Source organism: Cottoperca gobio, chromosome 7 (assembly GCF_900634415.1).
Source record: "Cottoperca gobio chromosome 7, fCotGob3.1, whole genome shotgun sequence".
Lineage (NCBI taxonomy): Eukaryota > Metazoa > Chordata > Actinopteri > Perciformes > Bovichtidae > Cottoperca > Cottoperca gobio.
In genome coordinates this window covers 8,133,181-8,150,903 of record NC_041361.1, presented here as the reverse complement: position 1 = coordinate 8,150,903, position 17,723 = coordinate 8,133,181, and the positions used below count along the sequence as shown (strand labels likewise).

Below are 17,723 nucleotides of genomic sequence, written 5' to 3'. Positions count from 1 at the left end.
AATACATTTTTTAAATATAAAAAGAAAATCAGCCATGATAACACATCATAAATCAACACACATAAAGTAAAAAAAAGACATTTTTTAAATATAAAAAGAAAATCAGCCATGATAACACACCTCATGACACACAGAAGACGTGAAGACATGAAAAGTTGTGTTGGTCGGAACAGAGGTTCTCTCCTCTCTGGCCTCAGGGATGAACCAGACAGTCTTCCCACAAAGGCTCAAACTGTCTGCTGAAACAACAGTAAGTGACTGAAAGACACACAAAAGGAGTGGAGATGCCGGGGATTGAACCCGGGGCCTCATACATGCAAAGCATGCGCTCTACCACTGAGCTACATCCCCCAGTGGAAATTGACGGTGAAAACAAAGTATATATAGTCACATGTTCTGACTGGGGCCACATTTATGTAACTTTAGCTTGTTTTCAACTTTTTACCCGGACACATATAAGCCTACTGTATTTATTTTGTGTGTGGAAGGGTAGGTATGTAAAATAAGACATTCTTGATTGGGTTAAACAATCCCTAAGGTGCTCAAGCTCAAGAGACACTGAGCTGTTTTTAGTTGAGGCTTATAAACACAAGATAATTGACGTCAGGGTGAATAATGGAAAATAAACTGTTGTATTTGTAGCTCACTTTTCTTTGATTATATCCTTGCTCTGTGGTTTTTTTTAACTTGCAGGTCATGTTTTGGTTTCACTTAGGGGACACATGTGAGCAATGGGCTCCTCTTCTTCTCACATTAACTTGGAGAGGGAGAGGACAGTTTAGTGGGGATGAGGACAAATGTCATGAAAGAATGAATCTACAGCACAATATTTCAGTCAGACACAAGTGCCCGAAATTAAGTGCTTCCTCATCTCCCAGTGCTTCCTCATCGACCATGGTACCTTAATCCTTTGGGGAATTTAAAATAGCTTCCCTCGTTAAGTTTCATAATATCCTCCAGGGCAGCCTGAATGAGGGTCTGCCGTCTCCCTCTGGAGAGCACAGCATGTCCTCACTCATGCTGTGTTTACCAGCACACCCTTGCCAAGGACACCACTTCCAGGCCCTGTTTGCTTAAGCCTTGTAGGGACAGACCCATGGGATGCACACATAGCATGAGGGCTGAAGAAGGTAATAAGTAGGAAGGAAGGAGAGACCACCTTCCCAGCTTCTTCTCTCCCTCCATGTGCAGAAGGAAATGCAGCTGCCTGTAGAGGGGTCTCCCATGAGGAGGGAGGGACAGTGGTTTATATATGATCTGTTGTTGTTGTTGTTGTTGTTGTATGGATTTGGATTACTGACAGGAACTCTCATGTTGAGCCTGTGCAGAGTAAGGAATAGTATGTACACAAGTGTTATGTATGTGGAGGGGGGTTACTGTTGGGACTGTAGAGTTCTGGTGAGGGCATGATGTACAGTCAGGCTGTATGCAATATGAGATGCAGATAGAAATTCTTTATCTGAGGCCACAGACGTTACCGTGCACAGTGCCAAATGGGAATGACGAGGGTATAAATAATCTAATGAACTAGAAAATTACCTTTATATGACACTGATACATCAGCATAATATACCCAAAGTTTTAATATGAAAGTACACATTATGGAAAAAAATGGCCTCTGTGAGTGATAAATATTTATTGCCTTATAGGTGGAGCTAATTTTAATTGCTTCATATCCTACGCCTTTGGAGGGTTTCATTTGCAGATTATGTTCTCACTTCATCTATTCATCAGTTGATTTAGAAAATGTCACCATAAAAATAGTTAAGAATCATCTTGCAATTCCCTAAAACGCAAGTTGACAAATTGTTTTGTCCGACCAACAGTCCCAAAATACTGAGTTTGACAAATAGAAAACTAAAGATAGCAGTTAATCGCCAACATTTAGAGGCTGAAACCAGGGATTTTTGGAAATTTCTAATTTCTTGGACTGCTTAATCGAAATAGTTACCTTTTCATTTCCTGTGGGTTGACACACTGATAATCAACTCTTTCAGCTCTATTTATATCATATGTGTTGTATACAAAATCCTAATCTGGAGAGTAAAAAGTAACTATAGCCGTCTCATAAATGAGGTCAAGTAAAAATTACAATATTTCCCCCTGAAATGTAGTGGAGTAAAAATAGAAAAGTAATCGAAACGAAATGGAAATATGAGTATCACAAAATTATCTATGGTACAGGTTTGTCAAAAGTGTGGATTTTGGGGATGTTGATGTAGATGCAGAGAGAGATCTCTTTAGTGGTGTTTTGAGAAGATAATTATGTTTAAAACCTCTCATGTTTGTGTATTAACTATGAAGCAGGAGCCATAACTCCACTACCTTAATTTAGCATAAAGTGTGACACAGAAAGAAGGCCCAGTTCGTTCCAGCATATTTGTCTTGGTTTTTTAATACACACACAGATCAAAATGTAATGCATTCGGCTGTACAGGGAGTATTAGTATCTTCTAGGGCTGCTGTCTTATCATCTGCCAGCAGTCAGCTGAGCAGGGGATAAGAGAGGCCTGAGAGAAGAGAGGAGATAGAGGCCCCAAAAGTGAAGGCTGTAAAATTTGGAAACTATTTTTTTAAGTTTAAGTTTATTTGATTTATATATGATTCATGATACTTCATCAACCAAATCATGCCGATATGACGTGAATATGACAAACCTTTACTATCCTTTACTATTTCCTTTTCCTTTCCGTGTTTCCACACCGTCTCTTGCATTCCTTCAGACAGTTAGGCTTTTCGTATTTCTGCTGCCTGTTTCAAGCGTCAACACACACGTAACAAGTGAGGCTTCTGAGTCAACTTTCCCATCACCACACCTCTGTCTTAAACCACAGACAACACAGCAGCGTTTACAACGCAAGGCTTGATTTAATTGAAGCCCTCTGCTATACACTCATGCCTTAGTCAGCTGTGTTCGTTGGGGCAAGGACAGGCATGCTGTTAAACAAGAGCTGCATGTCACATTCATGAATATGTACACAGGCAGGAAAGAGAGGGAGGGAGAGAGAGAGAGAGAGAGAGAGAGAGAGAGAGAGAGAGAGAGAGAGAGGGCGGGGAGAGGGAGACATTTCTGTGACATTTCACCTATTTCTCCAAGCAGCTTGGGAAACTGTGGGAATTCTGAGAAGCAGGCAACTTCAGTGAAGGTTCTGGCACGGATAAAGAAAAGAAAAAAGAGGCAGACAATGGAAAAACCTAACCTCTTCTCCTTCTAATTTGTAAATGACGTGGTGGTGATCCCTTCCATTAGGACGATTAGGAATAACTTGAACACAATACATGCTACGGGAACATGACATAACAAGTTTCACTTGGCCCGTGACTTCTTCTGACTAATTTGATAACAAACAAGCACGAATGCACAAACTGTTCTTGTTAAATATTTGTGTTCACTGTGTTACTGGGGTTTAGATATCATCATTACTGCAGGGTGATTGTATGTGTGTGTGTGAGTTGCCTAGCACCTGGTAACTGTATAGCCGAAACCTTATCGTCCTGCCTTTAGAGAACTCATGCTGTTGTCTTTCACCAATGATATAATAGGAGACAAAGTCTATGGCAAAAAAAAGTAGCTTAGCAAGGCGTCTGTATGAGACACATCTGGAGATTCAGCCTTGTCAGGTAGGATTAATTTGTTTTCAATTTGTGTTCAAAACATCCAACCAGGCACATTCCCATGTATTATAAAGTATGACACGCTGTAAACTGAGTGCAATGCATACCAGAAACAAAACACTGTAGTAATTTTAGGTCCACAGTCTCAGTTAATTCCACTTAACTTTATTGAAGGTTAATACACAATAGAATATATAGATATCAGTATATGTATTCTACCATTTGCATATAGTAATGTAGTATACTCTTATATCTTCAGTATCTTCTCTCTTTGTAGCAAACTGCTCCATTGACCATGTGGAACAAACAGAAAGTATATTGAACAACATAAATGTTATTTGGTGTAATGAAGTATGTTTTTTGTTTTTTTACCTTGTACATACAAACGAATCAGAAGGATCTTTGGTTCTGAGGGTCTCAGAGAGGATTGCTAACCAACTTTAACCGGCATCACACATTTCTTTCAGATTACAGTCATAAATACAGACACTACATACAGAGTTCTGACATTAACCAGGTAAAACTACAGGAATACAAATATGGTCAGAGTTTCAGTTGGCGGGGAGGATATCCAAAACCAGTACAGCGTAATGTGTGCATACAATCTGAGCGACCTGTCCAGTTTATGCAGACTTTCGAGTAGGGCCTGAAAGAACCGGTCATTGAGGCCAGACTTTGGAGATAATTAGGTTTTAAATTGTGTAGTGTGCTCCCAGCTTTACTAAAATGATTCCCTCTACTACAATAAGCCCTGTCAGCACATTCATATACAGACATAAACTTGCACGTAGCCACACACACTCATACATGTGTGCATGAACACAAGCAAGCTGTGAGAATAGGTTAAAAAAACCCAATAAAGCTCACTTGAGGATAATGCATAATACTGCATTACAAACACAACAAAGGACGATCTCTCATCTAGACACACACACACACACACACACACACACACACACACACACACACACACACACACACACACACACACACACACACACACACACACACACACAGTAATGTCAATGGTCACCAGTTTGCACAATCTGCATTAATAAAATGCAATGGGTAGTCTCAAAGCTTCACAGACTGCAGAGTGTGAAAGTGACCACCAGGGGTTTTCAAAGCCTCTCCACAGCTCATTGGTTACTCAAATGCTGCATTCAGAAAAAGCACGTCTCATTGGCTGATATAGATTGAGTGGCACATGGAGGCTGTCCCCACCAAGGCAGAGTGAAAAGATGGATATTGAGGGGGAGGGGAAAGAGCTCTATTTACAAATGAAAATTTAAAGTAACATCACCAGTATCACAGGATAAGCAAAGCTAAACTGGTTTGTGTCTTGGGACTATTTGATTTTGAATAATCAAGGTTGGCATGAGAGTTTTCTTTAGCAAAAGGTCATCTGTCAGAAGAGGAGAAAATGCAAAGGAAATGAGGTTAGCCTGCATTGTAACCTCATTTCCTTTACATTTTGCAGTCCTTCATGTTGGAGAGAATGCAGCACCTGATAAAAAACAAACACTAAAATGAAATGTAATGTAAGGTAACATATACAACACTAAGCTAAGTCTCTGACTGTGGTCCAAAGTCCATACAGGAGGTGACATAACAGGTTAGTTGCAACCTATTTTACACAGTCTATGGTTGCAACAGATCAGCTCTGTGCTCTCTTTTTTCTGTAGCTGACTATATTCACCACCAATTTGACAATTTAATCACTTTTCTGTCAACATATTTTCATCTTTCATGTTATAGATGGCTTGTATTAGCAGCTATGTAAGCACAGACTCAGGATCAGTTTACCATCCCCCAGCCGTGATTTCAAACAGCAGGGATGGTGAAAGTAGAAGCTGATCACGGATCAGTCTCTGAGTAAAGTCACCGTTTCCATCTGGGTGCAGGTTGACAGCTCCTCTCGCCCAGCCCCCACCCTGTTACCTAGAGAGGCCCGGCTTGTGGCTTGTGTAATATTCTGATTGGCCGGTTTGCTGGGTGTGGGCGGGGAAATGGGCGTGACCCAGCGTATTGTGATCTCACAATCAGCTGTTTTGTACGTTCTACATTCTGATCCGAGGATCAGCTGGAGGCAGCAATAAACAGAAGGAAAATCTGCAGCGGAAAAAACTGAGGAGAGGAGGAAAAAGCTGCAGATGTTATAATCTAAAAACATCAGTGTAACATTTTTACACGAAGCCCTTCTTCTAAGAAGAAAGCCTTTTATTTTTGTATAATAGTGTTTTAACTACCTCACTTAAAGACTATCTAAAGCTATGCTTTAAGAATTGTTGTCGATTTCTACTGTGTGTGAGATCTCGTTTACAACTTGAATAATATTGCAAAGGCAGGTAAGCTATTCTTTACATTGCTTTATATCTAATAGGCCTACTTGGTGTGTTTTGTGTCAGGCTATGTGTGATCTCAAGATGTATCAAACTACATTTGTCTCTGCCAGTAAAGCAGCTGCATTCCTCATATGTTTATGTACAGAAAATCAGCCATCATGAAATCGTACAACAGGTAGAATTACATTGTCTGTCAGTCACTCAATAAGAGGCTATCTTTGACTGTTGTGATATAATAGGGAATGACCTATTATTAGGTCACGAATACATTCGAAGGCAGCAGCCCAAATTAAACGGCTTAATAAGGTCTATTCGACGTCCTATATCTGGAAAAATGACACCAGCCTGCATACGTGCAGATATATAGCCTATTACAGGACACCAGCAGCCGTTTTCTTTTGTAAATTGCACCAAATGCTGATGTGGAGTCAAGTCGATGGCGGATGTTGATATTTTTCTGGGAGGCGGACCTTGTACGCTCAGGTTTTTTACAATTATGGTCACTTATTTTATATTCCATGATATAATAGTTTCGTTGTATTGTCAGAAGCCTATCCATGTCGATGTCTTTCCTGCACTGTCGCGCAGCCACAACTGTCATTGGTGTGACCCTTTGGCTGTAGAGCTTATACGGATAATTCATGTTTAACCTGGATACTCTAAAGAAAGTCTTGTCTTCTCTAGGCTGGTCGGCTGTCGACAATCTGAGGCCGAGGTCGATGTTTATGTAACATCTTGACGTATCTATATGTATTTAAAATGTAAACATTGTTGATGTGGGCAGCGTATTTTTTCACCACGTCAATGGGTTACAACTGCAGACGATGACCGTCGACAATAGCAGCTATTCACATATGGATTGTTTTCGGCATTGTGTTGCAAAACGCAGATGAGACATAATAACATATATAGGTCGAATATACACGGTCATAATATCTTATATTTTCGTTATGTTTGCTATTCAGATGTCGTCTTGTCTCCGGTCACTAAAAAGGCTGGAGCCTCTCTGTCAGCGTCAGTGACGTGTGCGTGACATCACAGGCGTCTTGTTTTTATTCCGCGAGTCTCCTCCCATGCTGCTCCGCTCCTCCTCCTACTTTTTAAAGACCAATGTCAAAAGAATGATCCATAGTTCAAGGTTTATTTTTATTTATGTTTTAGGATTCATGTATTTTAGGTTTGGAGCAACAGAAAAGAATAACAAAGAATTGTAAAAGAGCCAGATGGCCCATTTCCACTTGGTCTTCTATGCCAGATGTAAAAAAGAAACTGGCATCCTAAAAATAGAATAGGATTACATGTATTAATTACATTTTTACAACATAATGATATGCACAAGATAGTTGTGTGCACATCCACCATTAATTAATAAAACCGTTGAGTTATTGCACAGTAGCTGCAATCCATAATGATAAGGAAAAATAAGGGGAACTGTTAGATTGGCTTGTTTATTATCATGCAAACATTGTCTTAACTACAACTTTTCATCCTCTACATTTCTCCCTCTGCTTTTTTATATGTAATAGATTTTACTTCTCAGGACATGTATGTGTTAATGGTTGGTAGTTGTTAGATAATGCTTCTACACAACCTATGCCATTTATTCAGGAACTGCCTCCTCCAGGATATTAACCATATCAGTGGTGGTTATTTACATTCTATTGGCAGTATCAATGGCTATATTTACACTAGCCAGATAGCCCTGAATTACCAGCCACCAAAGAGATAAAGTTGTTTTTATCAGGGAAGTGCTGTGTGTAGTCGATGTTGAGTGTGTTTTGTGGATGTCTGCTGCACCTTATGCAAAGCAGGCCTCAGGCCTTGTCACCAAAATGGTGTTTATCTGCATTTGACATTATGAATTACGTTTCTATTAGTTCAGGAAGGCATTAAAACAATGTCAGTGTTGAGGATTGACTGCAGCGCCTCAGTTCAGCCTCAGTTTTGTTCATCTTTTTGGTTTTCCTTTGCAAAATTCCCTAAATATAGACCTAACAACCATGTTTTTTTAATTTAATTGACTGGATTGGATTTTTAACGCATGACCTAGAAAGTGAGTCAAAATGAACAACCCAGAGTATTAAAAAAAAATACAACTGAGAGCTTTCTATCTAGCAGGCTCATAATGATTTTTCTAGAAATAAACTACCTTCGCAGCTTTTTGCACCTTTTTCTCCCCCAGTTAAGTTTTCTCTTATTTTCTCTTGTTATTTGAAGCATACACCCATGCAAACTGTCTCTTGACACTGACTATATTTATGATAATGATTCTTATTCCATCTGACATAAGAAATCTCAGGAGCATGTACTGGATGGTTGCAATTAGGATCTCTCTTCCCTTTATGTTTCTGGTGACCATGGTGATTCTCCAAATAAGGACAGAAAGTGTCAACAAGCACCCATGCATAACTTCTTCCTTGTCTCTCTGCTCTGTATATAAATCTCACGCACTTTGTTTCACCCTTTAATCTGTGCTCTTTCATTAATACCAACCTCTGTCAAGTCTCTATCCATTCATATAGTTGGTGAAATAGTTGAAAGTCAGCAGCACATATTGGATTTCCATTAGAAATTAAAGACTGATCAGGCGATGGGTCAAACAGAGCATGGACTGAAATAGGTTATGATCTGGAATTTAAATCGCTGTAACTTTGAAACTAGTATACAAATAAACTCATATATTTATAGCATATGTGAAGAAACACATTTAACTTAAGATTGAAGAGATATCGTTAAGTGTGTCAGCAAGTTTTGGCAGAGGTTTGCTCACTGTCTCTTCAGTCATTCCTCCTTCTGCACTCACACAGTTTAATTAAATAAAACTCAGCCTTTGAACATGTTTGTCTTTTAAACTATGTTTGTTCAAACATCTGTTTAACATTACATCATCATGTTCACCTTTAGGCCAGTTATGTGTCCTTTGCCTCAGTACCTTCTGTCTACATGTATCTGTCTGTCTTTACATTTTAACATTGTAAACAATCACTTTGTTTGACTTTGTGAGAATCTGGGTCTTTGTATTACCTTCTTTCACCTCCTCCTCCTCCTCTTCTTCTCTGTCCATCTGTCCTGAGATGTGCTGATTGGTTATCTAAACTTCTGGGGGGATGGGGAGTGCAGCCATTGTCCACCAGCATCTTGCTTGCTAATATAAATAATTTAATCATAAAACCCATTCTTATTTGTTACCACCTGGTTCTTCTGACAATGCATTTCAAAGTTGAGGTCATCATCGATTGTTTTCTCTTTAGTTGAGGATCTACAGTATACACTACTGTCTTGGTTGAAAAAAAACTGTCAGCGAGCTTGAAAGCTGCTATAATCAGTATTTTCAGTGACAAAGCTATAAACTGTATTTTACACTACCTGCTCAGAACAAAACTGCAGATAGACAAAGTTAGTGATTGGCTGGTGAACATAGTGGAGCATTTAGCAGCTAAAGAGCCAGATATTTCCCTCTGGAGTTGGTGGAGACCAAAACAGCTTTAAAAGAAGACTGAGAATTTGGGTTTACATTAGTCAGTTGGCCACAAACACAACTCCACATTAATGATAACTGTGGACTAACTTGTTCGACATATCAACGCTCTGAAGTCATAATATGTCAATATTGTGTTTTTACTGCTCCTTGCGCTGCCCCCAACTGCCCACAAAAGACTTAATACAGGTTAACAGGGACAATATATAAAGGTTTTTTTTAAACGCGTTCCCTCTGTGCTGTTAAATTGTTTTGAATTGATTTGGGGAATATGTTGCTTTGTCCAAGCTAATTTTAGGATTCCCATTTCATATAATATGATGTCCAGCAATGTTAGAGGGTAAACAATAAAGAGCTTCCGTATTTAATGTCACATTGTTTGTGTCAATGTGTCATTACAATATAGATCAAAATGCTTTGAGGTTTGAGCCCAAAAAATAGTTACAACTTGTTGTAATATGTTTTGAAATAACCCTCAGCTCTTACCACACGTATTGCTCATTGTGTTTATAAAATGTAGCCTGACATAGCAGTAGGAAAATAACCCAATAAGTGACTTTTCTTTTTCTTTTTATAGAAAACTGTTGACAGTGCAGCACCTTATCTTCTGATTACCTCTAACCACCCTCTTCTGTCTCTCTCTCTTGTTCTCTCTCTCCAGGCCTTCGCTTCAAACCAAGTAAACCTTATATTTGCACTAGAGAAGCCTGTCCACACCTGTTTGTCAAAACCGAGATCCAGCAAAGGGCTTCAAGTGAAAAAGAATCTGACAAAGAATTGCTTAAAACAGCAACAAGCGATACCTAAAAAATCCAAAAAGGCAGCTACAGGATTTTCTTTGTGGACAACAAAAAGCACCTAAGTCATCAACACTTGACAAAACAAGCAGTCATGTTTCAGCGTCTGAGCAACATGTTGTTTGGGGAGGTAGAAGAGGTGGCCGCTGAGCTGAAGGGACCCAACCCCTGTGTGACGGAGGCCGACGAGGAGGGATGGATGCTCGTCAACCTGCCTGGTGAGTCTCAGCAGAGGGAGTGCAGTGGTGGCTTAGGTCAGTGTGGTAATATAGAACCACACCAAACTGGGAAACAGTCAAATTGTGTTTTATGTTTTATGCATGTGGATAATACTGACTAACATTTAAAGTGTATCAGTAATGATGGGGAAGATGGGGTGAGGTGAAGAATCAGTCGGGGCGTGGCGCAATTACACCAGTGCTCACCCATATGGCTGCCATACCAATAGTGTTGTCTGTCATTCGAAGGAAACACATAATTCTCTGTGAACATACATATCCTTCCGCTTTGTTTATGATCGCAATCATGACAAAGGCAATTATTGAGAATAATGCTTTGGTGCCTGTCCAGAAGCCAACCAAACATCAAAACAACATAAAAGTACCTCTCAGGAGAGTCAAGACAAACATTATGTCACTGACATAATCACAACCTTAGAGGGTCAACACAACTAATGATGTGACTCTTTTATGTTTTGTGTTTCCTTACCCCCTCTTCTTCCCCTCCTCCAATTTTTTTTAAACCCCCTTACATTCCCCACACTGGTATGTGTGCGCGTGCGTATGTGATCCCTTAAAAATGGCCCCCTTCAACCCGCATGGCTTTTTACAAATCTACCACATTTGCATCATTTTTGCTACATCCCCCTCCCACCTCAAACATCTGTCTTTATTGGCCGTTTCATCCTCGATCTCATCGCTGCCATGTACTCAGAACAATCTGACTGCATGATTCAGGCGGACGATGAGACGGGAGCCCCACCGATTGCACAATCATTCCCAGACAATAACCAATCAAATCACCAAGTCACACATACAAGGACTGAATGCCCGGCCCCCATTACCCATCCGTCTCTCAAGCGCCGTAGGACACATAAAGGTCGGGCACGAGGTGCAGTAGCACCATCAGATCCCCTGTCTTGTCCAAGCGCTAGTTCGTCAGACTTGGGTGCCACTACACCCAAGACCCTGCCGAGACGGGCCAGGCTGTCCACGCCCTCCTCCACCCCGTCAATCTCCCCTGGCTCAGGAAGTGAGTGTGGGCGCAGTGGGGGTAGCAGTAGGGCAGGCCAAGAGCGAGGCTGCATGGATGAGAGCTGGTTTGTCACCCCTCCCCCCTGTTTCACTGCAGAGGGAGCCACAGCGGAGGCCAGCCCGATGGAGGACCTGCTCATCGAGCACCCCAGCATGTCTGTGTATGTCTCCCCGAGCAACTTTTCCATGGTCTCCAACAGCAACCTGTCTGTGGTGGGAGAGGAAAGCATTGTCAGCCTGGTGGGCAGCGTGAGGTGAGAAATAACACTTTTAATGTTGGCTACACTTGACCTCTACCTGCTTTTCAGCATCAGCACAACAGTCACAATAATCACACCTTCATTATTTCTCCTCTTGCAGCAGAGTCGCAGAACCAGCTGCTGCCCCTGCCACCCGCAGCACTATGCCCACCAGGGTGAGCCGTGGAGCAGCTGCCCAGGCTGGTGCTCTGGCTAAGGTCACCCAAGTGGCCAGGGTCCAGCGTAGCAAAGCCCGCATCGAGCGACGCCATCTGGGCCGCAACCGTATCCAACGCCAAAACCGCACCAGGGAGCAGGTCCCTCGCCACGCAGCCCACGCCAGAACCACCTTCCTTCACCAGCCCAGCAAGCGTAACATCTGCCACTAAACTTCTTGAAACCAGGGGGCATCGTTTACTCTGAGGGCATTAGTAGTGCATAGTCAACTCCAAGACACACAGGATTAATTGTATTCACCCACCACATATTTGCTTTAATTTCTGCACATTATATCATATTACACTCAGATACCAGTAGACCAGTAGCTTTTTTGTTTTAGTCAGGTCACAAACTGACTCCACCTGGTAGTTTTATGCCCCAGTCTGCTGTCAAGCCCTCTGAGTAGATGTGTGTAGACCTTTATTATACTTGTTATCCATTGCAGTATCCAAACAACAAAAAAAAAAGTCTAAAAAATATTTATATAGGTTATACATAGTAATAATAATGTCAAAAAAACCAACAAAAAGTTAAGCTCTTTTGATTTTTTTCTCCTATCTTAGTTAAATGTTCTCTTTTATTTAATTTCTCGTCAAGGTACGTTTTTTTTTTAATTAATACAATCATGTAATCCTAAAATATATTTTTTAATTTGGAGATGATTTTAAATAACCAAGTGTACTTTAAAACCTTTTCTGGTGAAAACCATGTGAGAAAGAGACAAGTTAATCTTTGCAGAGAAAGAAACTCATCTCGTCTTCGAAGCTTTACATTATAGGTGATTATATTTTTCAGAAAAGGTGGAGGGATATACCGTGAGTGACAAGTGTGAGAGGAAAATCACTAGACATTTGTTTTTCTCCAGTTTAGTCTGTCAACTTGTAAAGTAAAAGACAAAGGCACGGAAACGTGGGGCAACCTATTTCATCATAGGAAACAAATATTGTGATAGTTCTCTCTTCTCACTATATGAAGGATGAGAGCAAGTAGAAGATGGTGGGAGTATGAGCAAAACAGACTAAAGAGTACAAATAATGTCTTGATGAAGTAGAACTAGACATTATTAAAAGGACTGTGGTCAACATGAAACATAGGAAGGTGTTATGTAACCCTCTGAGCAGCCTGTGATCTTGTAGAAAATGACCCTTCTCATCTTCATTCCATCTGTGTTGCTCTGAATAATGAATAAGGCATTTTCTTTTGTGAACATGTAGATTGATGTTTTTCGCACTCGTAATAAATATATAAATATAAATATTTATAAGGACTATACATGAGTTGAGGTGAAAGAATACAGGGCTTGCCTTTGGGTTACAGGGTATGGCAAGTTATAGTAAGTGCAGAGCGTTATCGATGGCAACTCTTTATTTTGTTTTGTGATATTGTTTTCTGCTCATTTTTTCTTGTTAATCAGAATATTATTTAACAGTCTCTCTCTCTGCATGGTTCCACCAATGAAAGAAAAGAAAGCGTGTTACCGTCAGACAAAGAGAAAGTACACTTTTAGCTTTTAAAGCCAACTAATACAAAATCACTCCCTGTGGCTCATACGACAGCATGATTATCATTAAATATGTTGTCTGGAAACTAAAGTAATGTGCCTGGCACACATCAGCCATTTTCATCCACAGTGTGTGCTATGATCTTATGTTATCCATGTAAACACCAAAAAGAAAGTACGACCTCTTTACACATTAGTCTCTTTCATTGAAAAGTCACTGACTGCCCGGGAGGCTGAAGAAAGTGGAAGAAATGTCTCCTCAAAGCCTAAAAACGGCCATCTTCCCCTTCAACACATACAGAACTATCATCTTCCCTATGGTCGTGCAACCCATTGCTCTCTAACGTCTACTCTATTTCTGTTAGCACATCCAGCTCTAACAGTTTCCACTTAAAGATCTAGCTTACTGATATGTATTCAACAACAATAGTAAACAATGGTGCTGAAGTGTATACTAATGTTTGTAAATTATTTGAGACATGGATGTAAGTTTGCACTGTCATACATTGTGTGAGTCAAAATTTTAGCGGTGTGCTGTGTGTTTGTTTTTTTCCTTTCTTTACTTTTTCTTTTGATTTAAATTGTGTGTGAGAAGGTGTACTGACACGTTAAATGCTAGAAACTCTTTAAAAAAACATGAATAATAGTCATTTATTTCTCTTGTAAATATTACAAAACAATTTATAACGCTCCGTTAGATGTCAAAGCCTCTCAAGTCCACAACGTTGTGTCGGTTGGAACTAATGAGAAATCCTCTCTCTGCCTCACCTCTGTGCTCATTATCAAATCAAGAGGGCATTTCAGTGGCCAAAAGTGGTGTCTTTGCCCCAACCTCTGTCCCATCTCTTTGAGGTGCACCATAAAAACAGCACGAGACTCAGAGTTGATGTGCCATAGGCAAACACTGCCCTCCAGAGGGTCCACTTAGCACAGCTCCAGCTGTATGGATGCTAATGAGGATACAGTAAAATGACAAGGTTTTAATACAATCTATACTGGTGTGTAAAGGACAGACTGTCAGTCTGTCAGATTGTTTGGAAAATGGAAATGTTTTGTCCCATTTTAAAATTCATACCAATACCACTCTGTTCAAAATCTGTTCATATTTGTTAATTTATGATATAATTATGAATGTTATCTTTTATTCTGTTTAAAGATGACTATTATGTATCCTGTTAATTAACTCTGAATGGTGCAGGAGAGGGATCTGAGGTGATGAGTCTAACACACACCCATACACACACACACACACACACACACACACACACACACACACACACACACACACACACACAACCACACACACACAGAGTTTGAATTATGTTAGCTTGTTGTAAAATAATACATACAGAGTAAAAAACAGGGTAATAGAGATCACAGGTGAATGTGTGTGCAAACAAAAAGTACGGTGTAAAGACCACCGCAGGTACGATTTTCTGCTACAAACGTGTTTGCTTCCATTTGATTTCTTCCTTTCTCACCCTTGTCATGTAAAAAGGAAATGTGTTTTCACTTTGTCGTGTGTGATTATTGAAAGGTGTTGTTTAAGGGTGAAAGTCAACAATGGGGAGCGGGAGTGGTCATATGATGTGGACAGGGAAAGGATGAGGCAGCAGATAGTTTATATATTAAAAAAAAACAATAATTAAATGTATCCTAAAAAATACAATAGAATATGCTTGTATTTTCCCATATAGTTATTATAACAGTTGTTCACCAATATGATGTTTTAAATGAGAGGCATTGAATGTCTGGTGAGTTTCATATGTTTTATGTTGTGCCCTGAAATGGCAGCTTAAAAACACTTGGGGTTTTAGCCCATGTTACATCTCAATTAGTACACCCGTCCCCTCATAAAAAGGAAATATATAGACATAAAATCTGGTGTATCTGATATCTACAGTATGGTGATTGTGCCTTTCACTATCTCTGCATGGTTTTTGTAATGTACTGATTTTTCCATCCCCAAAGTGGACAGTAGTCCACTGACAGGCAAGACCTATGCAAAAACCAACGGATGGGTTTTCCAGCATCCATTCAGAAAACACAGGTACCCGCCAAAAAAACAACAACAACAATAAATACTCAGGTTAACACCTGAATCTTGTGTCATTATTTTCATGTGGGAGAGCAGGAGGGAATGGGATTAAAGCAGAAAGCTTGTTGTGGCGGATCCTTAAGTAAAAGTAGCAGTGCCATAATTTTAAAACAATCCACTACAAGTAAAAGCATTCATGCATTACAAATTGTAAAAGTAAAAAAGTATCAGGAAAATGTAATTATCCTATAAAAGGTTTAAAAAATACCCTTTATTCTAAATAGCCAGTGTCAACAGAATATTACCCTAAATTATATTATTTGATACTTAGCACTGAACTTGCCAAAGTATCTAGTAAATATAGCTGTCAAATACTTGTAGCGGAGTAAAAAGTACAATGTTAAGTAATGAGAAATATAATGTAAGATGTAGTGAAATACAACAATAAAGTTGCATAAAATGTAGCGCATAAGTAAAGTACAAATACCTCAAAATGTACATGTACTTTATTACATTTCACCACTATCCAACTTGGTGGTGACAGTTTAAAAGTAAGTAGAAGTTTACAGAATGCAAAAAAGGGAAGCAGTGGACAGATGGGTGTGGCTACAGTATGTGTATTTATTATGGGCTGGGTGCAATCATGCACACAATGGATTTACAGTAACATGAACAATGGACTATATGGTTCCCCTGTAGTGTAGCTGACCTCTGACCTTTCTGTGGATTGAAGCAAGTAAAACAATTTCCTGTTGAGGAATGACATGACTATTATGCTGTCGATCGAGACTTTTAATGATCTTCTGCCTCTGAAAGTATTTAGGGGAGGGACAGAGGTTTGTAATTGGAGCAGCATACCTGATTTTACCTGTCTATCCGCTTCACCAGTAATACAATACTCAGTTAGCAGAAAGACTTGTTAGGCTGCCGGGGGAGTTTTCTCTTCTCTTCTCTAAAACAGTGTGGGATAAGGCTTGAGGCACCTGTGCAGGAAAGGGGCTCTGGTCATCAGGTATGTAGATGACACGTATCTACTGTGAAGTAAGTCTTATATTGGGAAACACAGCCATCAGCCACATTTCTCGATTTAATTTGAGAATATGTGTTATTTAAGAATATATCCTAGTGAGTTATACATGTAAAAGTGTGCATTCGTGGTATTCAGGCTGCAGCTAAAATATGTGATTGAATTCTAGCGAGCCAAGTCCGGTTTTACTGAGCTGTAACATGAAGCTAACTTCCCTGCCGTTTGCTGCTGTCATGATTCACACATAATTGTAGTCTTGGTGACGGGAGAGCTACACTCACCTCACCCATCACAAGCCCTAAAATAACACCGTCAAGAACGTTTTTTATTTGACTACGTGTATTTATCCGGTAGCGGTAAGTAATACTAACGTCTCTTTTTAGCCGTTTGTAGCCGCACGTTTGTACAGAAATAACAGAAAGATGTGCTAGCTTGTGACCGCGGTGAACATACAGTGTACGTAGGATAACGTTGGTGCTTCGGGTTTTGTGTCTGTTTGTGCTTTAAACGGTAATAATGCTGCTATTTAAAAATAAAGGATAATATCAATTTAGTTCACTGCTTGTCTGCGTCATAGACAGATCGAGACACACATATGTCGCATGTCGGTATTTGCGGTCGGCTATGTTTACCTAGTGGCCATGCAAGTTCACATTAAATCAGATAAGCACACAGCCTCATATCTTAGACTAATGCTTCTCTAAGTTAGTCCCTTGTAGTTGACATACAGGTTTGTTATCTTCTGCAGGTGGCAACCTACATGACGGGGGAATGCATCATCATCGGAGCTACACACTCTTGTCTTGGCCTATCCAAAATATTTCACAAGTAGAAACTGCAGTGATCTTGTTGTAAGGGTGTTTATATCATACAAGAAAACTACAAATCCCTGTAGGGGGATTGTAATTTACTGGGACATTAAAGATCCCATCAAGTAGATTAAGTAATTATTCAGCCCCACAGCAACACTAGTGGTCCATAAAGGCACCATTACAGTTTTTTATCTGGATGACAGTAGCAGGCGTGTGACTGATCATCCTGGACAAGAAACGGTGACTGGAAATATGGATATCCTGCCCTAACTCCCTCCACCACACCCTAACAATACATATAGATTAACTGCAGGATCAACAGTAGTCATGCACAGCCCTGCTCATGAAATTGTGGCAGGGTACCCAAGTGGATGTGCGGCGGATAAAGATGCCAATCCG

General features: G+C 40.0%; 2 protein-coding genes and 1 non-coding gene across 5 annotated transcripts in view; 2 read left to right on the top strand and 1 right to left on the bottom strand.

Annotated features, from left to right (window-relative positions):
- Positions 1-279: 279 nt before the first annotated feature.
- trnaa-ugc (transfer RNA alanine (anticodon UGC)) lies at positions 280-351 on the bottom strand. Its single transcript has one exon. It is a non-coding gene; the product is annotated as a tRNA-Ala (tRNA).
- A 5,319-nt stretch (positions 352-5,670) lies between these two features.
- On the top strand, positions 5,671-15,541 carry tp53inp2b (tumor protein p53 inducible nuclear protein 2b). Of its 3 annotated transcripts, XM_029435635.1 has the most exons (5): positions 5,671-5,963; positions 10,100-10,453; positions 11,169-11,486; positions 11,586-11,742; positions 11,849-15,541. In XM_029435635.1, exons 2-5 carry the CDS (start codon positions 10,330-10,332, stop codon positions 12,114-12,116), a joined length of 867 nt encoding a protein of 288 aa, XP_029291495.1. In that variant the 5' UTR covers positions 5,671-5,963; positions 10,100-10,329; the 3' UTR covers positions 12,117-15,541. The 3 variants fall into 3 exon arrangements, with proteins under 3 accessions (XP_029291495.1, XP_029291496.1, XP_029291494.1); XM_029435636.1 differs by lacking the exon at positions 11,169-11,486; XM_029435634.1 differs by having other exon boundaries at positions 11,169-11,742.
- Positions 15,542-16,592: 1,051 nt separating this feature from the next.
- Positions 16,593-17,723, top strand: part of ggt7 (gamma-glutamyltransferase 7) — a 13,156-nt gene continuing 12,025 nt past the window's right edge. Inside the window, 2 exon segments of the mRNA XM_029436348.1 lie at positions 16,593-16,868; positions 17,261-17,723. The exon segment at positions 17,261-17,723 is cut by the window's right edge and continues 148 nt beyond it. Coding sequence (XP_029292208.1) covers positions 17,652-17,723 — 72 coding nt within the window. The 5' untranslated portion in view covers positions 16,593-16,868; positions 17,261-17,651.